Genomic DNA, 27,018 nt, shown 5'->3' with positions numbered 1-27,018 from the left:
ATAGGGAGCTCAGTTTTTTTTGTATTTCCTTTTTTCGCAATCATGAATCGAAAACATCGAAAATAATCTGTCACTCGTGGTCTTTTCTCAAATAACCAACGCTGTAAACTACCAACCGCAAAGAACAATGGAGGATACTTGCCATTTCTGTTTTAACTTTAAAAAATGTTATTTACCATGAGTTCTGGTAACTTTTTTCGAGAAAAGTAGAATGACTTTAATTACCTGAGCCATTCAATTTCAAAGGAAAAGAGTCCTTTGACACACGACATGTTTCAAATGATATCTTTGACATCTTCCGCGTTTTGCAATTTGCCAGGTAATTGATCTCATAGCCGTGACGCAGTTTATCAAAATAATTTAATTTCAGAGCGCCGAAAAAGCCAGATAACATTGACGAACTTAAAATCAGCATTGAGTCGACTTAAAGGCTTAAAATAGAGTCAATAAGGTACTGCGTAAATTCATCACAAATTTCTCCATACTTTTAACGGTATTTTTTCGAATTCGCACAGAAAAAGTGCCAAAATACGCGAGTGGTGTCGGTGCATGACAAGTTTCAACTCTCACACAAGGCTGTAACACAATCTCCCAAGTGACGTTGGTTGAAAAGTCACACATGAATAAATCTTGCACACTCTATTACTGTACAATGGGCGATCGGCCGGAACGACGTCTTGTAATTTATTCTTTGCCTTGACTGAAATGGGGCAGAAAAATTGTAAGCTGAAACCAGAATTGGTGCAAGAACTTGTGAACAAGACATATTGTAAGTCGAACATTTGTTTCCATGTTGTGTGATTGTCCGCAAACGATTCTCGCACACAGATATTATGTCATGGTACCAAAGAAACCGTGTGACATGCATGCTCAAACTCGGCGACGATATTAATTTGGAGTGCTGTGAATGTATTGTGCAGACTGACCATCAAGTGCCCCTATTAAGTTCTTTGTTGCTTTCGATATTTCTTTCAGTCACTGAAAAAGAACTACAACAATGGTAAGATTTTCTCCGTAAAAATGCTGACAAATTTTGAACAGATGACTCTAAATTGCGCTTTGCTCTCTGTGGGAAGTATGAAGTGGTTAATTTGCAACTTGTTTTTCTCTCTAGGTATAAGGGATTCCTAAAGGACTGCCCGTCAGGCAATCTTAACGAGCTGGTAAGTAAATTTAGAAATTCTGTTTCAACGGAGATCGACCCGGCCCTGAAAAAAAAAATCCTTATTAATAGTAAATACAGCCTTCCAACCGTTCGTCTTTCAGGTTGTATTTATAAAATTAAATTATGTGGAGTTGAGATAAATTTAATTACCCTCGGCGGTATATCTGTTGATTGCAAAAACATCCTTGTTCTTGTTTGTCTTTCGCAACAGGAGTTCCAGAAAATCTACAAACAATTCTTTCCCTTCGGAGACCCGTCAAAGTTTGCGTCTTTCGTATTCAATGTGTTTGATGAAAATAAGGTAATTCAATTTTAAAGCGATATTCACTTTGAGGTCATGAACCTACTGCAGAGTAACAATGGAAATGTTACTTCCATCCCTTTCGGAAAGGATGTTCTCGGAATTATTAAAGATCTTGGCTAGATGTTAAAAATACACAGCATAGCGAAGTAAACATGTAAATAATGAAAGCCCCTTTCTCCCTTGGGGATATCATTTATTCCCAACAACAGCAATTACTGTCCGAAGTTTTGCCTAATACTGGTCGCGGTGGCCCAACCTTGATGATCTATTCTTGAGAATTGTTCTACTTACATTAAAACATACTGTCTCGATGCTGGGACTTTAAGAAGAACATGATACCTTTTATCATTTAAGACTGTTTTAAAATGGGAGCTTGTATTGTTCTAACATTAATTACCGTTAATTTAAGCTTAAGAGCAAACAATAACTTTTTTTTCTCGTCCATTTCGTCAATCCATTTTAGGCAAATACTTATAAGCTGCAGGGAAAGTACTTCATCTTTAGACCTGTCAGTTGGGAAAATGGGTACAAACGTGTATACCACACATACATGTATATTTGTGATTAACCCTAAAAGGAAAAGTCGGGTGTACATTAAAAAAGTCGTGGCATTTTTGACAGTTGTGTTTTTGCTGCCAAACTTATCCATGATCTATTGTCACAATAAAATACAACGCCAGTAACATCATTTATTTGCCGCGGGTGTGTGAAAATTGTCAGGCAATTTCGAAATTTAATCCAACGACAGGTGGAATATATTATAATGTAGTTTTAGATGTCTTCCGTTGCAAAATGAATAAATTAAGAGGTTTACAACGAAAACACAAGGCAAATTTAACTGTTTGTTTTATAAGTCACGTTTACAATATGAGAATACAAGCAGAAGTATTGTACATATCACAATGACAACTCAATACTGCAAAGCCAATAATTTTCCAACTAAAGGAAATAATATTTGCATTTAGATGTATTGGAGAAAATTACCAAAAATGTCTAAGAGAAAAAAGGGAGATTGAATTTTCAATTTTTTCTCTGGAGGGACCATTTGGGATAATGGTTTACAGTTGCTCTATTGATCTGGCCCCCAAAAAAACTGTTGTATGTTAAAGCTGCAGGGAAAGTACTTCATCTTTAGACCTGTCAATTGGGAAAATGGGTACAAACGTGTATACCACACATACATAAAGGAAAAGTCGGGTGTACATTAAAAAAGTCGTGGCATTTTTGACAGTTGTGTTTTTGCTGCCAAACTTATCCATGATCTATTGTCACAATAAAATACAAAGCCAGTAACATCATTTATTTGCCGTGGGTGTGTGAAAATTGTCAGGCAATTTCAAAATTTAATCCAACGACAGGTGGAATATATTATAATGTAGTTTTAGATGTCTTTCGTTGCAAAATGAATAAATTAAGAGGTTTACAACGAAAACACAAGACCAGAAAAAAATCAGAAAAAAATCAGAACCAGAAAAAAACCAGAAACCAGAAAAAAATCACTTTTGAAATTCTGATTTTGAAAGTGTGTTTGCTTAACAGCTGACTCGCAAAACCGAAACTTTGACCCTGAACTTGATGGAAGTGTAAACCAGTGAATTGGGAAATGAAATATGCACATGATATATAACTATCTTCTGTGATATTTATTTATTTATTTATGAGCTTTACAATCACCTTAATATTTACATCAATATAGAGTGAAGACTAGTCAGCAGGTCAATAAGTTCTATACACAAACTTCCCTATATATAGTACCCAGAAAAACAAACTCCCAAAAACCGTGCAAACCTGTGGACTTCCACATGTTAGCGTTTCTTGTCTTGCTGTATCATATCTACCTGACACAAAAAGACCTCTGATAAGCCATGACCAACACCCACTCTGGACCCACGATACTTTAGGTGAGTGCTTTATTAAACTAGAGTGCAGGAGGTTTTAAATGTAAGGAGTTCCAGTCTCTTTAATTTGCTGTCTACCTCCTTGTTTCTGTTAAGCATAGGTTATTCTTGGTTTTCATGCACATGACAAAGTGGTCAATACAATTTCTTTTTGAATAATTTGCATATTAATAACGTTTAGTTCCCCAGCAGAGTGACCGGTTATTGTTCTTGTCCACGTTCGGTGGTATGCACCAAAGCGGCTACCATGACGTCACATGCAAACCAACGATATTAATACCTAATTTCTTTAATCTTAGATTTTCAGGCCATGGCTCTCTGAATGTTTGGTCAAAAGTTTTTGTTTTAAGACTTTGGCTAAAAGTAATCTTATTCCAAATTATTTTTGCCTAGGATGGGACAATTGAGTTCCGAGAGTTTATATGTGCTTTGTCGGTCACTTCAAGGGGAAGCATAGATGAAAAGCTTCAATGTAAGCATACTTTCTTGTTATTAAATCATTATCTACTTATTATATTGCAAGCAATTCTCAGGCTAACACTCTGATTGGCTGGTTTTGGTCGGGATTTTACAGTATGGACCATCACCAAGGAAACGGTCTGCTTCCTTATTTTTTCTCTCTCCCAGGAAATTCAAGTTGAGTGAAACACAAAAAGTTTTCAAGAAACAAAATTTAATTTTTTCATCACAACCATAGGCGTACGAGACGAGTTTTATGACTTTGAAGGATTGTAAACGAATGTTTCTTTCGTACATTTTGAGGGAGTAAAAAACGGATTTCAATAATCAAGCATTCGGGCACTGTGTGATTTTTTCGGGGCAAAAAGGACACCACCCCCCCAGGTCGGATCGTGCCCGTACGCCTATGATCACAACAGTACAATTATTGTAACAAGCAGAATTTAGTTTTACATGTAAAAGGTTACTGTTCAAAGTTCACTGATGGAAGACAAAGATTACAAACATTCACCAAATGGAGAAGTGTCTGATCACTGAAAGAAACAATGCCATATTATAGACAACTTAGGTCGTGTTCTATTGGGATCAACCATTTCAACCGCAACTGATTTCGGTTGAAGCGGTTGAGGTTTCCCAATAGAACACTTTTCCAACCGTTTTCGGTTGAAATGTGGTAACTCCTGGGAGTAGTTGAGACTTCTCAGCGTTGACAAGTTGAGTCCCGAAACCAACATGGCAGGAGCCCGCGGCCGACTTTCAATGGCCGGCGTAAACGACAGCGGTTGCTGCCTTGCTTTTTCAACCGTTTCATCCAAGTTTGATGCCGGTTGAAAAAGTTGATCAACCAAACTAACTGAAAACGTTTTTTCCCAATAGAACACGAAAAAACCCAACCAACTAAAAACGGTTGATCCCAATAGAACACAACCTTACTAATAACCTCACTTGCTCAGGACTGTACTGAGGAATGCCATGACCCTGGGGCAATATTCCCCAATACAGCCCTCACACTCGCTTAGTAAGGGGCTTTTTTGATAAAATTATGTTAATGTCCTTCTGCAACAAAGGTTTAGCAAAAAATGGCCTGTTTTACAAAAACAAAATTATTCCCTCCTTCTTCCTACTTATTTCAAGGTACTGTGTTTTATTAATCATACTAACTTGCTGATTATGGTATTCAGAACCATTGTCACTAACTGCTGCAAGCATTTTTGTGCCAAGTGACCAGTCCCTTCACTTTTAGCATAATTTAATTGCCCTCATGTACATCTTTCCATCCCTTACTTCTGCAATTATCACAGGCTACAGTATAGCTCTAGAAAACTGCTCTATGTATTGAAAGCTGTTGTTTCTTTTCTGTCAGGGGCTTTCAAATTATATGATTTGGATAACGATGGCTTCATAACCAAAGAGGAAATGTTGCACATCGTCGATTCTATCTACAAGATGGTGGTATGTGACTTATGTAAGGCAGTGACTGATGCTATTGAAGATGACACAGTGTAGTTCATTGTAGAAGCAATAGTAATTATTAGTTTGCCATAAAAGTAATAATGATATTATTACATGTGTCTTCCATGACAGGCTAGCATGGTGAAATTACCAGAGGATGAGGATACCCCAGAAAAGAGGGTCAATAGAATCTTTAATCAAATGGATATGGTAATATGTGAACTTTGTATGCACTTTATAATTAAAATTTACCATTGTTTAAGAAAATTTCATCTGATGTTTCTGTTAGATACCCTTGTGATAAATGAATCATCATTACAGTATTAAATACAGCTAATAATAGTAATAATAAATGAATTAATATTGTGGCAGCTGTGCCCCACCAATGACCCAGTACCATGGTTTCTGAGAGAGATTGGTCTTAGATTATTCAGATGATGGGGACAACTCGGTTGACATTAAACCACATTTTGATGCCCTATCCAGCACTACCAGTTTTTTCGGGGTCAAGTGTTATGGAAAACACACATACCAGACCTGTACATGTTAATAGACCTTGTTTTGTGTAATTTATACTGTAGAATGCTGATGGTAAGTTATCAATGGAAGAGTTCCGCGAGGGATCCAAGTCTGATCCATCAATTGTTCAAGCTCTGTCACTTTATGATGGCCTTGTATGAAGTGATCCTCTGTCACTTTCTCCACACCAGACTTGCACAACAGACTGACCACATTTAACTAGAAGGAAAAATCATCTCCCCATGGCTTCTGGTGTCATCTTAAACCTAAAGAATAAGATTGAGGTTCTGGTTCAAAGTGTATAGGACAGATTTTTCTTTATTTACTCAATCGAAACATCGTGGTTTTCCGTGTGGCCTTTAACGTTTTAAAATCGGAATTTTTACTTCCAGGGGGTAAAAATATCATGCTAGCAAGGAGACTGGGAATAGCCGAACTGTGATGTTAATACCAGGAAGGAAAATTTCCTGGGCCCAAATTTTCCTTTCTTTCAGATTGAGAAGTTGCTGAAACTTCTCCTGAGATGCATTATATACATATTTGGTTGCAATTCTGGAAAATACAAAAGAATAAAATTTTCCATCCCTAAAATTCCCTACGCTCCTGTATTGACACCACTGGTCTGCTATTCCCAGTCTCTTTACGAGCACAGTTTTGTACCCTACTAGTAGTTGAAATTCAGATTTTTAAAAGGCTGATAGGCACAGAATGAAAATCAGTACAGAATTTTTGGGGTTGTTTATATTTCAGAAAACCATGATGTTTTCATTGAGTAAATAAAGAAAACAGCAACTCAAACACATTGAATAATCTTAATAAAAGAATACTTTATTTTTGCCCATTTTATTTATCCCTAACAATCACTCTTGCCACAGACAAAGAAGGTGAAAAGGGGGAATTAACCATTCAAGAGGAAAATGTTGTTTAAAAGTTCATTTTGTAGCTTCAACTCTTCCAGTTTGTTCAGTTTTAAACAGTGCATTTTAGGTACTGGAATTGACTTTCCTAGGACAATTTTTCCCACAGTAATAATGTTCTGTGAAATTGGCTCTTGACATTAATTATTTGGGAAACAGTTACTATACAAATTACATGTAAGTACTGCATACGTAATTAGGAAATTGCCTGCAGTCCTTAAATTATTGGCCTGTGAAGAAAGAATTAAGAAACCATCTGTCAGATGTAGTTTAGACTTTCAAAAATCTGGCTAACTGTGGGCAACAAATAGCAGAGGAATAGACCATATTCATAAATGGCGACCAAGAAATTATCCTTTTGTCTTTATGCTAATCATCCTGACTTGCCTCGTTTTCACGAACAAAATTCAAAATAATTTTTGCTTCAAGTTGAGACTATTGAGATGATTAGCACAAAAACAAAATAGGTTGTATCACGAAAAACACTGGAGAGTTTTATGTTTTCATGCCGTTGCTCCAAGGCTGTTGCCTAACAGGAGCCCGGTAGCCTGGGGCTCCCAAAGAATAGCTCTGGGCTCCTTAATTTTTCACAGCAACGCCTTTCACTTCATATGTTGGGCTCCTAAGTTCTCAGCGTTTAGCTCTGAGGGCACCTTTAAAATTTTCTTAGGCAGCAGCCTTGTGCTCTGTTTTTTTTTTCAGTATTGCAACGTTTCCCATTAATTTTTCGCAGGCTCTTGTTTTCTTGGGGCTGATGGGCAGAAGGAATTGAGGCCTTTGTAATTTTCTTGGTGGAAACTCACTTTCGTTTAACTAGCAGACAAAATTGTAGTTTCTGACCATTGCTTGAGACCCAAACCAGGGTCAGTAGTATCTTTTCCTCCTGCTGTCACAGCCCAGGAAATACAAACAAAATATTAGGCCTCTGATAGAAGTGAAGGGAAATTTCACCTTGTCACAAATATAATTATTTGTGTACTACATAGACTTGATAGACAATTTAGCTGTGATTTTGGAAAGTGGCCAAAAAGCAAGCATAGTCAATTTTACACATTTTTGTCTGTTCTGCATCATTTCTCAGTCCTTTAGCATAGTAATGGTTTACATTACTTGTTTATTGTAATAATAATAGTTTAATGATTAATATATTTTTGTATAGAAATGCAATGAGGACTCAAAGAGATTTAAATGCATCAATAAATGAAGTTAAATGTTGAGTTTTTAGAGTATCATCATGCAGCAACGATAGTCTAGCCTGATTCTCAAATGGTTTGCATCCCCCACAGTCACAAGCAACCAGTGTCATCTGACGTGAGGCTAGTGGATGTATGGAAATTATACATTTTGACAAGGGGTTTAAACAGAGCCTGGATTTTTGGGGATGGGCTTAACATAAAATAATTTAACCCCTGCAAACCAACATCTTGCATTTTTGACTCTCACCATCCTATTTGCCACAAGAAATCCCAGCTGACACTGAATTTGCCCAAAAAGTTGGAGTGTGTTCTAGTTACAGTGATCCTATGTTAGGGAACGACAATTTTTATGTTACTGATGTCTTAAGCTAAAAGATTAATCAGCGTTCCTGGCGTGTAACTCTGAAAGTACGTAGACGATATTACCATCTCGGAGTAGAGGTAAAGAACCAAACAAGCAGGATTCAAGCAGCTGTAGATGAACTTTGTGACAAAACTCAGGCAGATACATGTAAGTTCCAACTTACCGAAATCAAATGTAAAGAACTGGATAGATTTCTCTGAGTCAGACAAGGGCTTCAATTTGGTTAATGTAAATGACACGAATCTTGAGGTAGTCAACCATGCTAAGCTCCTAGGACTGAATTTAAAGTGCCTATGAAGTAAAATTTTTTTTTTGCATAATTGTGTAGCTTATTATGTCCTTATTATGGAATGACAAAAGAAATTTCAAGAAAAGAAAAATAAAACTGCTTTTTTGTTGCTCAAAGTCCCTGAATTAGACGTAATCGGTGTCTCCGGAAACTGAGAACGAGTTTGGCACTGATGACGTAGTTGGTGGTTCCAGCTCTTTGTTTACACATGGTTTTGTGTGCTGTAGAGTGAAGATCTCTCTGCCAAACTACTGTTTCCTTTGATTTCCCGGGCTTAAACGCAACTATGTCTGATAGTGACGATCAGATATCATCTTAGATCTTCAATGGAACATTCAAATCTAAAGCAGCATCTAGGCTGTACTTTCTGAGACAACTTAAACAATCCAAAGTAGCTAGCAACGAACTGACTCAATTCTACATTACTTGTATAAGACCAGTGACCCAAAATGCTTGTCAAGTCTATCACAATAGCCTGCCTAATTATCTTAGTAATGACCTTGAGCGACTCCAGAAACATGCAATGCACATTAACCACCCAGAGCAATGAAGCTGGCCTTCAACCGCTTTCTGAAAGGCTCCAGAGCATTGTGTCAGAGTTCTTTGAACAGATCGCTAAAGATAAGAATCACAGACTCCACCCTCTTCTCCTGGAGGAGAAAGCCATTATAATCTTAGAATGTGAACTCTAAGTTTGCACTACCTAAATGTAAAACGAAGCATTGTCAATCTAGTTTCATTAATCACAATTCAAGATTTTACAATTATTACTCGTAATTTTTACATGTACTATACATGTATAATTATCTAGGATTTTAGGTCTTTTACATATTTACATTTTTATATGTTATCATAGTTACTGTAATTTTAATTGTAAGCAAGTATATTTCTGTCTCTGACTGCAAATCTATCTATCTATCTATCTATCTATCTATCTATCTATCTATCTATCTATCTATCTATCTATCTATCTATCTATCTATCTAATGACCACTCAATGCCTCTTCTCTGCAAAGGTTTAAAACCTGAGTTGTTCCTTCTTCAATCTTGTCACTCTTTTGGAGACAAGAACTGGGTTAATGGCAGGAGCTTTTCTGAAATCCTTTACATCCTAGGGGTTACTGAGCCCATCAACTGAAGACAATTTGGTGTGACCACAATACTAATGTTGCCAAAAAAGCCTTTCTTATTAAAGTGAAATCATATTTTTGCCAAACCTACACTGTATCATTGAACACCAAACTGACTCAACATGTTACTATTTACTCTATAACTATTGCAATGATGATTCGTGAAAATGGATAAAATTGTGTACATTGGACAAAACCTAATGCCTGCTTTATAGATGTTTAAAAGAGCATCAAAAAGCAGTTTTCTTTGAAAAAAGGACTACTCTACCTTGTCAGAAGGTGCTTGCCAAAACAACCATGCAACAAGAATGTTGTTTTGGATTGCCACCAACTACATGCCACCATGTACATACGTACATGCAATATTTTAGACATTTCCACCAAGGCCTTCAATTTGGAAGTTTGGCCTATTAAAGTGCTCCTGGTAAACTAGATTGTTTTTCCCAATATACATGTACAGTGTACACTGCAAATCTCTCCAACATCCAAAACAAACATGTGTATGTCACCATTGTTACCCAGAATTTCGCTTTTTCTGTGCCCTGCAAGCCATGTAAACTTGGCAGAAAACTACATGTAGCAGTCATTTGGACCCACGAACACGATGTGAGATGCATTGGGTCTATTCTTGATTTTACATCACAAACTGCTTTGCACTCCAGCCTGTTTTCATAGATTGAAATGTTGCATTGCAAAGCAGTTTGTGGCACAAAATCAAGAGTTGAACCATTCCTCTCACATGGGTCCAAATTATTGCTAGATCAAGATAACATTGTGCCTCTTGCCCACCAGATAAAAAGCGATTCAAACTTTGAGGTAAGAATTGTCAAACATGTTTGCTTTTAGTGGGGAGATCAATATTGTAGACTGAAAATATTTGACATGCACTTTAAATATTTCTGCCCATGCTACTACAAACCATAATAATGACAGCCTTTTACCTCAAGTATAGACTAATCAATGGGTATAAAAGAATACTTTCATCATTATTCGAACAAGACTAGCAAAAACATAAAGAAGCAATCCCAAGCATGGAAAAACCTTTCAATCCTTGCCAATAGCAGGTCATGCGCACAAATTAAGCAAATTGGAGGATTGGACAATCCTCAAGATCATGAAAGAATATTAAATAGGTTTCACCAGAGATGATCAATCAATTAATAACTTACACGTAATAATAAGAGTACATTTGCTGAATTTGTTGTTCCCTCACTCTCGATCTGCCTTTCTACTATGTCTCCTGAAAGAAGTCACAAAAAACAACAATGCACTGTAGCACTTAACAGAATGACTTTTTAATCAACAGGTTCTTTTGGATGAAGGATTGTACATGATTTGTACTACCCCTTTCCTAATGTTGCCAATTATTAATATTTGTTACTGAATAATGTACTGTAAAAAATCACGTTTGGCGATCATTAAGGATTAAGCAACTCACCTCCACACTGGGTCTAACTGTTCGTTGATTTTGCTGACCACTTGGAGACTGCAAAGACAAAAATAACATCTGAAAAACTGTTTTCAAAACTAATGTATACAGTTTTGGAGGCTGGAAGGGAGGGTTTTTGGTTTCAGACGTGTTAATTAACCTACACAATGTTGGGTACAAAAAGGGCCAAAGAAAGGAAAGGTATAGAAAACCATCTCATTTTCACTTCTCTCTCTCATTATAAGGTGACCTGCATGATAAAATTCTTCCATGAAAATATTACAATGCATACAGCTGTATATTTGAAGTCTGGGTTACAGATGACAAGGGGAAGGGGTCCTTGCACTTATGCGGACAACTTGAACTTAAATAGAGCAATGATGTGATGATCACTCCTCCCTTTCGTCAAGATTCTCCCAATCCATTAGGTACCATAGGATATCCTGTGACACACCAACCACAGGATTGCCAACACATAAGCAAGACTAGCTTACAAAAGTACATTTAGCTTTGGATCTACAGTTTACATACCTGTGTTGAATATCTCTAAACCTAAAAGGGAAAAAGTCATAAATAGGCCACTTTCAAAAATACCATAATACTCTTTGTTTGCCTTGCAAAATTTTGCATAAGCATTGTTTCCAGTTTCTCTTGGGACTTAAAATGGTCCTAAGAGAAAACAAAGAAAATGCTTGCACTAAATTTTAGAGGGGCTGCAAACAAAGAGTATAAGAGTATTTTTGAAAGTGGCCTAGCTTAATTGGCTTGGTGAGATAAAGGTACGTTCATGCAATAATGGTACTGTATGTTGATAGTTGATTCAGCAACATTCCAGACATGATTTTGGAAAAAGAAAACTTACTGAGGCTCCATAATGTGCATTATGATCTTTGTGGATTCTTTGAGACACTGTAAAAGATTTTGAAAATCATGATAAATTTAACATAATTTTAGACTGATTCATTAAGTGAATTATAGGGATGCAGTTACGGAATAGATGCAATACAATGTATTTCATCATAGCCTTACTGACTAGATGAACTTATTTGTGGTACTTGCATACTGCTGTTTTTAAATTACGTGCCTACATGTAAAATGTACAGGCCTTCTGATAGGGTACGATTAAAAAATGCAAATTATGCGATTTTTTCAGGGCAGATTGTGCGATTAGAAAGGCCAATTATGCGATAAATAATGTAAATTATGCGATTTTTTTCTCAGCAATTTTAAGCTTGTTTTATACGGTTTCAGGTTAAGGAAAACACTTTTCTGCTGCCCTAAAGACATTTTGAACACAAAGGAACAGTAATTATGTATCTCGATCGACATTAGTTGGGATAAATAAAAGTTGAAAAGTTGAAAGGACACAGCTAACATGCCAAATGAATGACCAAGGTGCTCGTCAACCACGAACTTCCGAAGATGGTCAATCACAATAGGGCCATACCCCCATTTATACGAGAGAAAATAAGCCGCGGCTTTCTCTGGCCGTGGCTTACAGAAGACTCGAATGTTCACCCCGTATAAATGGTACAAAATCTACGTTCACGTCTTTTTCAAGCCGCGGCTTATATTGACTGGGAATATATATGGTATAAATAGTTCGTTTTGCGTATTTTGTACACCGTGGCCAGAGTAAGCCACGGCTTATTTTCTCTCGTATAAAAGGCCCTAATATTGCACGACGAGAAAAACATCAGTCCATCGTCCACGTGGAGCGTACCTGTGAGGTACTTTCTTGCTCGATTGTGAGCTGTCAGATCGGGCGGAATGTGGGAACTTCCTTCTTCGTCAAGAAAAAGCGAGCGTTTTCACAACAAACTTATCCATGAGTAAGTTTTTATCAGTTTTCAACGAAAGAAACTACATTTTTGCCGAAAAACTTACAACTTCGCTTATTTTTCACAAATCTCTTCTATAAGAGAAGGCAACTGTGTCATTTCAGTGGTGTGTATATAAGGGCGTGTTTGTGTTGCACCAATAGAAGGAGACTCGTACCAGGTCCCCGACATGAAAAATAGAGCCTTGAACTTCGAATGTTTACGAAATCGGAGGTGACAAAGGTTTTTCGCCTTTTTCCAAGATAAATCATCTTAAAAATGGCGTATTTATGCAGGAATTTCTAAGAAACGTCTTGATTTATGTTTCATTTTATGAATTTTGTGCGTTCTTTTGTGAATATGCGATTTTTCGTGAATGTGCGATCGGATGCGATTTGAGGTCGATTGTGCGAAATCGCACCATCGCGTAATATCAGAAGGCCTGAATGTAAGCACTGACGGGGGGTAGTACTGACTCAGTGGCTTAAATAAGCACCGATGGAAGACAAAAATTGTCAGCCAGATTTCCATGTACTTCATTCCAAGAAGCCAGCTACTTTTTCCCTAAAATGAACCAAATTAAAGACCAGAGATTAAACTCTTTTTGTCAACAACAACACGATCGAAGCTGTCTAAACATGATCATCAATTTTGCTTTTGAAATGTGGAGTTTGGGAGTGTACTTTTAAACATTTCCATACCCCAAGACAAACCAAGACAAAGGATCCATCATACAGGCACCTGGCTCTTGTTGATACAGTTGGTTATCAATCTACTCAAACCAGTCGCCAAGTTCAAATTTTATTGAGACCCCTCCAGACTGCTTGCAATCTCAACCCCAGGGCCCGGTTGTTCGAAAGCCGATTACCGGTACCTTAATCCAGGATTAGCATAAACTTTTGTGTCATGTTTTCAACTTTTTGGGTGAAAGTTCCCTTTGCTTGTTTTTGTTTTCAAGATTGACTTCTTCTAATGTAAAGTTTTACCCAATATCAGCCTTGAACTGCATTTGGAGTAGAGAATAAAACTCCTTTGTTAATTTGTTTAAGCCTTGAGATTAGGTAATCTAATCGGCTTTTGATTAAATGCAACATGCCCCACAGCTCTTCTCTTGATCCTACATGGGAGTAGAAGAGCCTCTGGAGTAACCCTGGAAACAAAGTTGTGTCTGCAGTGGTCATGTTGGGTTTCTGTGAAAGAACAATCCAAAGCGGTCTCTAATTGTGTTGCAGTTCATGTTAGGCATGAGGAGTGGGAAGCAGGTGCCATAAAGTTATCACAGATAGCCTATTTTTGGCTATAAGAAAACGCCTTACGGCGCATGTTTCTCCCACAAATGAGTTTCCCAGAGCCTTGGGCTCGATCCAAGGATTGGCTGGTTGACGAGATTGGACTGCTTCAGAGGGGTTTATGAGTTCCTTTCAGTTTGATGCCTTAAGTAGTTAGCACACAGAACGAAATCTTTTGATATGATGCGCCATTATGGGCAATTCACAAATGCAGTTTGAATACTAATGCGATTGATCTGTTGCAATCTGATCTGTGCCGCATTCTTGATTGATTGGCAGAAATTAGTGGCCAACGAGCTAACTTGACTAACAGTTTATCTGCATCGCATAACTTTGGAAAAATATATTAATTCTAAATCGTACGCTGCATGTGAATTCCATAAAAAGAAAAAGCGAAAAAGGGCAGGGAGGGCAAACGAGGGGAGATCCAAGGGAAGGAGGAGGAGGGGAGAAGAGCACGTTCTCTTGGATTTAACAAACTGTTCTTGTTGTTGTCTGAGGCCAGGATCTGATGAATTTAAAAAATTTAAAGTATCACATAGATTTTTTAAAAAGAATAAAGCTTACCCTAGTTCATTTTCTGTAGGCATGCGAAGATTTAATTTGGGATGGGCCTAGAATCTAGCTGCGACAGAGATGTATTCATTTTGCATTTGAAGCAGATCAATTTGTAAATAACTAGCATAACTCTGTATCGGAGTTGTATTAAAAACTTTACCATTTGTATTGCTTATCAAAAAAAAGGTAGCTTTTTCTAGTTGGGCGACAAATATGAACAACTATAGTTAGGCATTTTAAATCGGAAAGTGAATGGTTTGTAAAAAATCATTTCAGGTATCAACAACCTCATGAGATCGAGAGTCTTTTTCACGCAAAACATGCTGCTGAGCTAGACCTCCGGCTGTTTCCGTACTCAATTTGCATGTGGAACTTTCTCCAGTACAACGTTCTCTAAACTCGCATGTTCGGACAGCATTCGATTACATGTTGAATCCGCCCTCCATTTTGGATTGACAAATAAAGGGAGAGATAACTATGGTTGTACCTTTCGATTTCCTACTTGCGCATCCGCTGTCAAGCTGCAAATGTAGGCTACCGTCATCGCCCAGGGTTTTCCCCGTTGAAGAAAAATATGAAACATGTGATGTTCTCAAGGGAATTTTGAAATGTTGACAGCTGTCATCATTTTTTATTCTTAAAGTCCCTGGCCAAACTATCGAGCAAAGGTTGATTCAACGCTCGGCAACTTTGCTCCAATCCAACATATGTTCGACTGCGTTTGGCTACCCATGTTGGCGGATGAAATGTTCGGTCTGCAACATTTTTTGTTCAGATCAAGTGTTGGATGGAGTTTGCTTTTTGATGCAAACATTACGACACAACAATTCTGCCTGACCCCGTCAACAATGTTTGGCCAACGTGTTTTGGCCGCTCTTCCAAACACGGGTTGTGTCCTGAATCGAGTTACGTTCGCCACTGGGGGCTAGGCCCAACTCACGAATCGCTATTTTCGTTTCAAGCCTACGGCTTCTTGCATTTATTTTCAACAAAGATGGCGGTACAAGGATCAACAGCCCGAAGACTTGATCAGCGAGTATGAAGCAAGGCCATGTCTTTGGGACAATCTCAGTCCCCTTAGATCACTAAACACTGCTTTTGGAGATTTACTGGTTCAATAGAGTTTACCCATCTGCAAAAATTGATCCGAGCTCACTCTCATCATCTCTAACGCCGCATAGGTATCTTGAAGTGAACCATACCCTTTTCTATAGGAAAAGAAAAACAAACAGCGGTTACAAACAGTTTTCATTTTATATCTTGACGTTTCGTATGGGCAGCAAACATCCTCAGAAGTGACGGTTAAAACTGTTACCTCAGAATTTTTAAACAACTAGAAGCTTGGAACTGGTGACTAGTTAAAAAAGGTGATAACAAAATTGTAACTTCCGGTAGACGATTCTTCCGGAAGAAAATAATTAAAGAAAAAGCGTCTCAATACCAAAGTGTTCATGCGAGAGCGGGTTTTCAATCACTGATTAATAGCGTTTCTTTTAATTTTACAATTTGCAAAGTCGGACTTTCCAGTTGCGAGGATTTCAAAATGGCTCCCATTTGCTGTTATGGACGGTAGAAATTGTATGACCGTATGCAACAGCAGACACAAGTCGGCCACGCCTCAGTTATACTTGACGTTTCGTATGTTGCAGCCTACATCATCAGATAGTGACGGTTAAAAACTGTTACCACAGAATTTAAAAAAACTAGAGGGATGAACTGGTGACTAGTCGGCCACGCATCTGCTGGTGCAGACCATACCAATTTATACCGGTCCTAACATCAAAATGGGACCATTTTGACATCCTCGCAACTGGAAAGTCCGGACTTGCAGTGGAAAAATAAAGAAACGCATTATTAATCAGTGATTTAAAACCCTCTCGCAATGAAAACATGGTAGTGAGAAGCTTTTTCTTTATTAATTTCTTCCGGAAGAATCGTCTACCGGAAGTAGGTACGATGTTGTTATCACACTTTTTAACTAGTCACCCATGTTCCTCCTTCTAGTTTTTTGAACTATGTGCGAACAGTTTTCAACCGTCACTTCTGATGATGGATGCTGCAAAATACGAAAAACGTCAAGATTAAAATGAAAAATGTTGTAACCGCTGTTGGTCTTTCTTTTGCCTATTGAAATTTGAAATGGCCAAAGGACAAAAAGTATTTATGCTGATCCCCTTTTCTACACGTTCTCTTAACCATCTTTTGGTTTTACTCGTGTAAATCCATCATTTTCATTACTCAAACAGCTTCAGTAGCGCACCAAACGGCACGAGCGGTGTTCGTTTCAGTGTTAGCGCCATACTTATAACTTTGGCGGCGAACTTGAACTTGAATGTTTCATCAAGCCAATGGGGGATAGTCGTGTTGCCACGACCTCAAACACGTACATCAAACAATGGTGCATGTGGAATCCAACTTTGTTCGATCGTTTGGCCAGGGCTTAAGAGGAAAATGGATTATTTTCCCGGCGATAGCCGTACCATGCCGGATAATGCAGATTTAGAGTTCGACCACTGCCTTTCTCCACTTTCTCGCATCAGATCGATGGATGGTCTAGGGTTACAGATAAATATTATTTACAATTCTTTCTCTTTTTGTAACTGTAAATAATATTTAAAATTTGGTTATATCAACGAAGGTGATAATGTTAAAATAAATTGACCACACCTACAGTGATTCTAAAAGATGACGTTTCGAGAGCAGTTCAGACCTTCTTCAGAGAGAATGGAGGAATTATGGGTTATGTGTAGTTTTTATCAGTAGAGTACGATGCTAAGCGAATGGTGGGAACATGGCAACGCGAAAAATAGGAATATATTAGTTAAATGAAAAGCGTTTGTAAATTACCATGAGGATTACGGGGTGCCGATTTGGAAGATGACTTTTTGTTTCCAAATTTCTTTGCGGCTTTCCGTCGTACCTTGATGTAGGGAATGGCCGCAGATAGGGCCATGTCGTGTTGGAGCGGTTCCGGAGATGTTCGTGATGCGCCTCGGTTGAAAAACAGTGGTTTGTCAACTAATCGAGCTTCGATTGCTTTGGGATTTCGGTTTACGGTCGGGTTTACCGCTAATCAAGCACGATTGTATCCTCGTTCACTTGGATTGTAGGAAAAACTCGATTACACTAAAAATACTGACTTGGGACGACTCACGCAGGTCGAAGTCCAGTCCCCATAAAGAACCGCGATTCTATTGGTCAGCTCCACGAGTCATGGCTGTTAAATGACGGGGCAAAATCGAGGGGAAGGGGGTTTTATGACTTGGAAGGAAATCACTTAATTAAAAAGGTGAACTTTCTGTTTCTCTTCATGTGGTGGCAAAGTCGTGCACTGGTGAATATAGAAGTGCGCATCAGGAGCAAGGTCAAATAGACCATACCTAGTTCTCTCAAGGTATTGGTTAAGACAAAGTAGAGGAGACGGGTTAGGAAAAATGGCAAACTTCAAGGAGGCCCTCTATTGTGTCTGGTTTTGACGTGGAAACAGATTATCACGTGATCACGCCAGTTGCGCACTGTTTTCAATCCAAAATGTCGGACGATGGCGATTTCTAGAATTACAATGTCATGTTGTCGTGACAACTCAGGCTCGTTTTAGTTTTTGCTCTTGCGCTATTTAGTTGCCGTTTTTAGTTTTAGACCTCATGCGGATCCGTGTTGCAAGCCCTGGAAAGGAGTAAGTGTTGCAGTTTTGTCCTTCCTGTCTCCTGTATTACAGTTGGTCGTACAATTTTACCTGTCTTCAGTTTGACCAGGTGTAAGGTGTGAGCGAAGAGCTCAGCGAGACGTCAAAAATAAAACAAACTGGTTCAAACCAAATGGGTTGTTTTTCACCACGGACCCGCGAACGGTCAGGAAAGAACCCATGACTCGAAGCCTACAAACTTCTCCTGTGTTCGTGTAACGGCGTTTTCACAGACCGATATATTTTTAGATTGGATTTCCCGCGAATGTGCGCCTCCCACAGAGGACCAATTACAAGCAATGAAGCTGACGTCATAGGGTCCACGAAACCGGAACTGCATTTGTTTGGTGACCTAATGCGACGGGAAGGACTGAGTCTAAAAATGAACCTACTTGTGAAAACGCCGTTATCACAGACGCTGTATGGAAGTTGCCCAACTACCAGATGGGCTCTGGCGCTGGTACAGTACCGTTTCGAGAAACTAGACAAACAGTCTTTATATTGTGTTCTTGTTGCCATGGTTTCAAGACAAACCTGAATGTGACCTCTTAAGAGCTTGAGTTGGTGTCTATTACTAACTAACTGCGATGACCAACACAAGACTAAGACAATTTCTTTCGAAGTCAAATACACAGTGGCATATCTTAAACTACGTCCGTTTCGAGAAATAGACAACCCAACTCTTATTATTGTGTCCTTGTTGCCATGGTTTCAGACTACCTGTATGGGACCACTATGAGCTTGCGTGGGTGTCTGTTACTCATGACTGCGATGGGACAGAACAAATAATACAATTTACTTTAGAAGCAAATCATCCCATAATTTACACTCGTCCGTTTGAGACTAACACTCTCTTTTATGAGCCTTTGGAGCCTATAGGAATTATTAGTCAGTTTTACGTATCTAGACACCTCATTTCTGTTAACTATGAAATCTGTCATACATCCATCCACAAATGTCAAGGTTTCTGAGTATGGTAGCCCTCACGTTTATCTCAATCGCACATGTTATAAATTTTAAATAGGAAGAAGAAGCAGGGCATGATAGGCCAATTGATCTTTTTTTAGCCCCACACTTAAGAGCGGCGTTTAATGGTGGAAAGCTAATCGATTTTTCTAAAGTTTCCATGTGATCCTACAGGTTTTTATCCGTGAGTGTCGTTTTATACTCCCACTGTGTGCGTGCATGAAAAATGACGTTTGCGATGTTGCCATTTTTATTGGATGACTGCGTCGCCGTCGTCCATCGAAATGAGGTTCGCTGGTCACTTTGATATTTTTAATAAGTGCGCGTGTCGTCCATCGAAACTGACTGTGCCATGTTTGTATTTCAATTGGTTTTACCGTCTTCGATGAAAAAGACTAGCGGTGCCATATTGGCATATAAATTATTTAAATGCGTCGTCTATTAGGGAATGCCGGTGCCTCTACTTGGAATATCAATAACTTTAGAACTTCGTCCATCGAAGAGACCGTGTGCCGACTGTCCCTTTTTTTCTGGATTTCTTTTAAAGACTCCACGGAGAAAGGCCTGCTTGGCTAACTCTTAGGAGCTTACCGTGTACAGATGCATAAGCTCCACGCTTGTTAGACTTGTCTACTGTTTTTGTCTTTTTCAGAAACATTGAAAAATGACACCGAATATTTATTAAATTCTCAACCTCGGGTAATGCATTTCGCGTGCTATGATTGACTAGCACTCAATCTCGGTTATACATCCTAACATCAAATTTACAATGGAACTTGAAGAAAACCAGGAGATTCCCATTTTTAGATGTCCGCATTAAGCGCAATCTCAACAATTCACACACAACAACAGTACATCGCAAAACAACTTTCACTGGCCTCTACACCAAGTGGGACTCTTTCACTCCTAGAAAGTATAAAATAAATTTAATCCGCAACTATGTCTGATAGTGACGATCAGATATCATCTTAGATCTTCAATGGACATTCAAATCTAAAGCAGCATCTAGGCTGTACTTTCTGAGACAACTGAAACAATCCAAAGTAGCTAGCAACGAACTGACCGTCAATTCTACATTACTTGTATAAGACCAGTGACCCCCAAAAATGCTTTGTCAACGTATATCACAATAGCCTGCCTAAATTATCTTAGTCATGACCTTGATGCGAACTCCGAAACATGCAATGCACATTAACGCAACCCAGAGCAATGAAGCTGGCCTTCAACCGCTTTCTGAAAGGCTCCAGAGCATTGTGTCAGAGTTCTTTGAACAGATCGCTAAAGATAAGAATCACAGACTCCACCATCTTCTCCTGGAGGAGAAAGCCATTATAATCTTAGAATGTGAACTCTAAGTTTGCACTACCTAAATGTTTAAACGAAGCATTGTCAATCTAGTTTCATTATCACAATTCAAGATTTTACAATTATACTCGTAATTGTTACATGTACTATACATGTATAATTCTAGGATTTTAGGTCTTTTACATATTTACATTTTATATGTTATCATAGTTACTGTAATTTTAATTGTAAGCAAGTATATTTCTGTCTCTGACTGCAAATCTATCTATCTATCTATCTATCTATCTATCTATCTATCTATCTATCTATCTATCTATCTATCTATCTATCTATCTATCTATCTAATGACCACTCAATGCCTCTTCTCTGCAAAGGTTTAAAACCTGAGTTGTTCCTTCTTCAATCTTGTCACTCTTTTGGAGACAAGAACTGGGTTAATGGCAGGAGCTTTTCTGAAATCCTTTACATCCTAGGGGTTACTGAGCCCATCAACTGAAGACAATTTGGTGTGACCACAATACTAATGTTGCCAAAAAAGCCTTTCTTATTAAAGTGAAATCATATTTTTGCCAAACCTACACTGTATCATTGAACACCAAACTGACTCAACATGTTACTATTTACTCTATAACTATTGCAATGATGATTCGTGAAAATGGATAAAATTGTGTACATTGGACAAAACCTAATGCCTGCTTTATAGATGTTTAAAAGAGCATCAAAAAGCAGTTTTCTTTGAAAAAAGGACTACTCTACCTTGTCAGAAGGTGCTTGCCAAAACAACCATGCAACAAGAATGTTGTTTTGGATTGCCACCAACTACATGCCACCATGTACATACGTACATGCAATATTTTAGACATTTCCACCAAGGCCTTCAATTTGGAAGTTTGGCCTATTAAAGTGCTCCTGGTAAACTAGATTGTTTTTCCCAATATACATGTACAGTGTACACTGCAAATCTCTCCAACATCCAAAACAAACATGTGTATGTCACCATTGTTACCCAGAATTTCGCTTTTTCTGTGCCCTGCAAGCCATGTAAACTTGGCAGAAAACTACATGTAGCAGTCATTTGGACCCACGAACACGATGTGAGATGCATTGGGTCTATTCTTGATTTTACATCACAAACTGCTTTGCACTCCAGCCTGTTTCATAGATTGAAATGTTGCATTGCAAAGCAGTTTGTGGCACAAAATCAAGAGTTGAACCATTCCTCTCACATGGGTCCAAATTATTGCTAGATCAAGATAACATTGTGCCTCTTGCCACCAGATAAAAAGCGATTCAAAACTTTGAGGTAAGAATTGTCAAACATGTTTGCTTTTAGTGGGGAGATCAATATTGTAGACTGAAAATATTTGACATGCACTTTAAATATTTCTGCCCATGCTACTACAAACCATAATAATGACAGCCTTTTACCTCAAGTATAGACTAATCAATGGGTATAAAAGAATACTTTCATCATTATTCGAACAAGACTAGCAAAAAACATAAAGAAGCAATCCCAAGCATGGAAAAACCTTTCAATCCTTGCCAATAGCAGGTCATGCGCACAAATTAAGCAAATTGGAGGATTGGACAATCCTCAAGATCATGAAAGAATTAAATAGGTTTCACCAGAGATGATCAATCAATTAATACTTACACGTAATAATAAGAGTACATTTGCTGAATTTGTTGTTCCCTCACTCTCGATCTGCCTTTCTACTATGTCTCCTGAAAGAAGTCACAAAAAAACAACAATGCACTGTAGCACTTAACAGAATGACTTTTTAATCAACAGGTTCTTTTGGATGAAGGATTGTACATGATTTGTACTACCCCTTCCTAATGTTGCCAATTATTAATATTTGTTACTGAATAATGTACTGTAAAAAATCACGTTTGGCGATCATTAAGGATTAGCAACTCACCTCCACACTGGGTCTAACTGTTCGTTGATTTTGCGACCACTTGGAGACTGCAAAGACAAAAATAACATCTGAAAAACTGTTTTCAAAACTAATGTATACAGTTTTGGAGGCTGGAAGGGAGGGTTTTTGGTTTCAGACGTGTTAATTAACCTACACAATGTTGGGTACAAAAAGGGCCAAAGAAAGGAAAGGTATAGAAAACCATCTCATTTTCACTTCTCTCTCTCATTATAAGGTGACCTGCATGATAAAATTCTTCCATGAAAATATTACAATGCATACAGCTGTATATTTGAAGTCTGGGTTACAGATGACAAGGGGAAGGGGTCCTTGCACTTATCCGGACAACTTGAACTTAAATAGAGCAATGATGTGATGATCACTCCTCCCTTTCGTCAAGATTCTCCCAATCCATTAGGTACCATAGGATATCCTGTGACACACCAACCACAGGATTGCCAACACATAAGCAAGACTAGCTTACAAAAGTACATTTAGCTTTGGATCTACAGTTTACATACCTGTGTTGAATATCTCTAAACCTAAAAGGGAAAAAGTCATAAATAGGCCACTTTCAAAAAATACCATAATACTCTTTGTTTGCCTTGCAAAATTTTGCATAAGCATTGTTTCCAGTTTCTCTTGGGACTTAAAATGGTCCTAAGAGAAAACAAAGAAAATGCTTGCACTAAATTTTAGAGGGGCTGCAAACAAAGAGTATAAGAGTATTTTTGAAAGTGGCCTAGCTTAATTGGCTTGGTGAGATAAAGGTACGTTCATGCAATAATGGTACTGTATGTTGATAGTTGATTCAGCAACATTCCAGACATGATTTTGGAAAAAGAAAACTTACTGAGGCTCCATAATGTGCATTATGATCTTTGTGGATTCTTTGAGACACTGTAAAAGATTTTGAAAATCATGATAAATTTAACATAATTTTAGACTGATTCATTAAGTGAATTATAGGGATGCAGTTACGGAATAGATGCAATACAATGTATTTCATCATAGCCTTACTGACTAGATGAACTTATTTGTGGTACTTGCATACTGCTGTTTTTAAATTACGTGCCTACATGTAAAATGTACAGGCCTTCTGATAGGGTACGATTAAAAAATGCAAATTATGCGATTTTTTCAGGGCAGATTGTGCGATTAGAAAGGCCAATTATGCGATAAATAATGTAAATTATGCGATTTTTTCTCAGCAATTTTAAGCTTGTTTTATACGGTTTCAGGTTAAGGAAAACACTTTTCTGCTGCCCTAAAGACATTTTGAACACAAAGGAACAGTAATTATGTATCTCGATCGACATTAGTTGGGATAAATAAAAGTTGAAATTGAAAGGACACAGCTAACATGCCAAATGAATGACCAAGGTGCTCGTCAACCACGAACTTCCGAAGATGGTCAATCACAATAGGGCCATACCCCCATTTATACGAGAGAAAATAAGCCGCGGCTTTCTCTGGCCGTGGCTTACAGAAGACTCGAATGTTCACCCGTATAAATGGTACAAAATCTACGTTCACGTCTTTTTCAAGCCGCGGCTTATATTGACCTGGGAATATATATTGGTATAAATAGTTCGTTTTGCGTATTTTGTACACCGTGGCCAGAGTAAGCCACGGCTTATTTTCTCTCGTATAAAAGGCCCTAATATTGCACGACGAGAAAAACATCAGTCCATCGTCCACGTGGAGCGTACCTGTGAGGTACTTTCTTGCTCGATTGTGAGCTGTCAGATCGGGCGGAATGTGGGAACTTCCTTCTTCGTCGAAGAAAAAGCGAGCGTTTCACAAACAAACTTATCCATGAGTAAGTTTTTATCAGTTTTCAACGAAAGAAACTACATTTTGCCGAAAAACTTACAACTTCGCTTATTTTTCACAAATCTCTTCTATAAGAGAAGGCAACTGTGTCATTTCAGTGGTGTGTATATAAGGGCGTGTTTGTGTTGCACCAATAGAAGGAGACTCGTACCAGGTCCCCGACATGAAAAATAGAGCCTTGAACTTCGAATGTTTACGAAATCGGAGGTGACAAAGGTTTTTCGCCTTTTTCCAAGATAAATCATCTTAAAAATGGCGTGTTTATGCAGGAATTTCTAAGAAACGTCTTGATTTATGTTTCATTTTATGAATTTTGTGCGTCCTTTTGTGAATTATGCGATTTTTCGTGAATTGTGCGATCGGATGCGATTTGAGGTCGATTGTGCGAAATCGCACCATCGCGTAATATCAGAAGGCCTGAATGTAAGCACTGACGAGGGGTAGTACTGAACTCAGTGGCTTAAATAAGCACCGATGGAAGACAAAAATTGTCAGCCAGATGTACATGTACTTCATTCCAAGAAGCCAGCTACTTTTTTCCCTAAACTGAACCAAATTAAAGACCAGAGATTAAACCTCTTTTTGTCAACAACAACACGATCGAAGCTGTCTAAACATGATCATCAATTTTGCTTTTGAAATGTGGAGTTTGGGAGTGTACTTTTAAACATTTCCATACCCCAAGACAAACCAAGACAAAGGATCCATCATACAGGCCCCTGGCCTCTTGTTGATACAGTTGGTTATCAATCTACTCAAACCAGTCGCCAAGTTCAAATTTTATTGAGACCCCTCCAGACTGCTTGCAATCTCAACCCCAGGGCCCGGTTGTTCGAAAGCCGATTACCGGTACCTTAATCCAGGATTAGCATAAACTTTTGTGTCATGTTTTCAACTTTTTGGTGAAAGTTCCCTTTGCTTGTTTTTGTTTTTCAAGATTGACTTCTTCTAATGTAAAGTTTTACCCAATATCAGCCTTGAACAGCATTTGGGAGTAGAGAATAAAAACTCCTTTGTTAATTTTTAACCTGAGATTAGCATTAATCGGCTTTTGAACAACTGGCCCCACAGCTCTTCTCTTGACTACGGGAGAGAAGAGCTCTGGAGAACCCTGAAACAAAGTGTCTGCATGGTCATTGGGTTTCGTGAAGAACAATCAAAAGCGTCTCTAATTGGTGCATTCATGTTAGCATGAGGAGTGAGCAGGTGCCATAAAGTTCAAATAGCCTATTTTTGGCTATAAGAACCCTACGGCGCATGTTCTCCCACAAAGAGTTTCCCAGAGCCTTGGGTCGATCCAAGGATCTGGTGACGAGATTGGACTGCTTCAGAGGTTAGAGTTCCTTTCAGTTTGATGCCAAGTAGTTAGCACAAAGAAACGAAATCTTTTGATTGATCGCCATTATGGCAATTCAAATGCAGTTTGAATACTAAGCGATTGACTGTGCAATCTGATCTGGCCGCATTCTTGATTGATTGCAGAAATAGTGCCAACGAGCTACTTGACTAACAGTTACTGCATCCATAATTTGGAAAAATATTTAATCTAAATCGTACCTCATGTGAATTCAAGAGAGCACGTTCCTGATTAACAAACTGCTTTGTTGTCTGAGCCAGGATCTGATGATTTAAAAAAATTAAAGTACACAAGTTATAAGCTTACAGTTCTTTTCTGTACATCGAAGATTTAATTTGGGATGCCAGAATCTGTGCGACAGAGATGACTTTGCATTTGAACAGATCAATTGTAAATAACTAGCAAACTCTGTAAGTTATAAAAACTTTAACATTTGTATTCTTTCAAAAAAAGTTAGTTTTTCTAGTTGCGACAATATGAACAACAATTAGCATTTTAAACGGAAAGTGAATGGTTTGTAAAAAAATCATTTCAGTATCAACAACCTCATGAGATCGAGAGCTTTTCAACAGCTGCTGAGCTAGCCTCCCTGTTTCCGTTACATTTATGTGGACTTTCTCCAGTAAACGTTCTCTAAACTCCATGTTCGGACGCATTCGATTACTTGAATCCGCCTCCATTTTGGATTTACAAATAAGGGAGAGATACATGGTGTACCTTCGATTTCCTACTGCCATCCGCTGTCAAGCTGCAAATGTAGGCACCTCATCCCCAGGGTTTTCCCCGTTGAAGAAAAATATAAACATGTGATGTTCTCAAGGGAATTTTGAAATGTTGATAGCTGTCATCATTTTTTATTCTAAAGCCCTGGCCAAACTATCGAGCAAAGTTGGATTCAACGCTCCAACTTTGCTCAATCCAACATTGTTCGACCGTTTGGCTACCCATGTTGGATGATGTTCGTCCAACATTTTTTGTTCGATCAAGTGTTGGATGGAGTTTGCTTTTGATCAAACATTACGAACAACAATTCTGCCTGACGCAACAATGTTGCAGTGTTTTGCCGCTCTTCCAACAAGGTTGTGTCCTGAATCGAGTTACGTTCGCACTGCTAGCCAATCACGAATCGCTATTTTATTTTCAAGCCTAGGCTTCTTG

At 38.3% G+C, this 27,018-nt stretch overlaps 2 protein-coding genes across 10 annotated transcripts; one reads left to right on the top strand and one right to left on the bottom strand.

The window, feature by feature from the left end:
• The first annotated feature begins 547 nt into the window (after nucleotides 1-547).
• Nucleotides 548-7,931, top strand: LOC137993240 (neuronal calcium sensor 1-like). Of its 4 annotated transcripts, XM_068838966.1 has the most exons (8): nucleotides 615-769; nucleotides 976-1,000; nucleotides 1,115-1,163; nucleotides 1,377-1,466; nucleotides 3,761-3,839; nucleotides 5,190-5,278; nucleotides 5,411-5,488; nucleotides 5,860-7,931. In XM_068838966.1, exons 1-8 carry the CDS (start codon nucleotides 706-708, stop codon nucleotides 5,956-5,958), a joined length of 573 nt encoding a protein of 190 aa, XP_068695067.1. In that variant the 5' UTR covers nucleotides 615-705; the 3' UTR covers nucleotides 5,959-7,931. The 4 variants fall into 4 exon arrangements, with proteins under 4 accessions (XP_068695066.1, XP_068695067.1, XP_068695065.1 ...); XM_068838965.1 differs by having other exon boundaries at nucleotides 548-769; nucleotides 5,411-7,931; XM_068838964.1 differs by lacking the exon at nucleotides 615-769 and having other exon boundaries at nucleotides 829-1,000.
• On the bottom strand, nucleotides 5,923-26,577 carry LOC137993243 (BLOC-1-related complex subunit 7-like). 6 transcript variants are annotated; one of them, XM_068838971.1, is made up of 7 exons: nucleotides 26,406-26,577; nucleotides 26,061-26,123; nucleotides 23,521-23,567; nucleotides 23,189-23,209; nucleotides 11,132-11,179; nucleotides 10,863-10,933; nucleotides 5,923-6,063 (listed from the first exon to the last, which is right to left on the bottom strand). In XM_068838971.1, exons 1-6 carry the CDS (start codon nucleotides 26,568-26,570, stop codon nucleotides 10,903-10,905), a joined length of 375 nt encoding a protein of 124 aa, XP_068695072.1. In that variant the 5' UTR covers nucleotides 26,571-26,577; the 3' UTR covers nucleotides 5,923-6,063; nucleotides 10,863-10,902. The 6 variants fall into 6 exon arrangements, with proteins under 6 accessions (XP_068695072.1, XP_068695071.1, XP_068695069.1 ...); XM_068838970.1 differs by lacking the exon at nucleotides 23,189-23,209 and adding an exon at nucleotides 11,654-11,674; XM_068838968.1 differs by lacking the exons at nucleotides 23,189-23,209; nucleotides 23,521-23,567 and adding exons at nucleotides 11,654-11,674; nucleotides 11,985-12,031.
• Nucleotides 26,578-27,018: the final 441 nt, after the last annotated feature.

This window comes from Montipora foliosa, chromosome 2 (assembly GCF_036669935.1).
Source record: "Montipora foliosa isolate CH-2021 chromosome 2, ASM3666993v2, whole genome shotgun sequence".
NCBI lineage: Eukaryota > Metazoa > Cnidaria > Anthozoa > Scleractinia > Acroporidae > Montipora > Montipora foliosa.
Note: the sequence above shows the minus strand (reverse complement) of the source record. Positions and strands in the feature narration are given on the sequence as shown.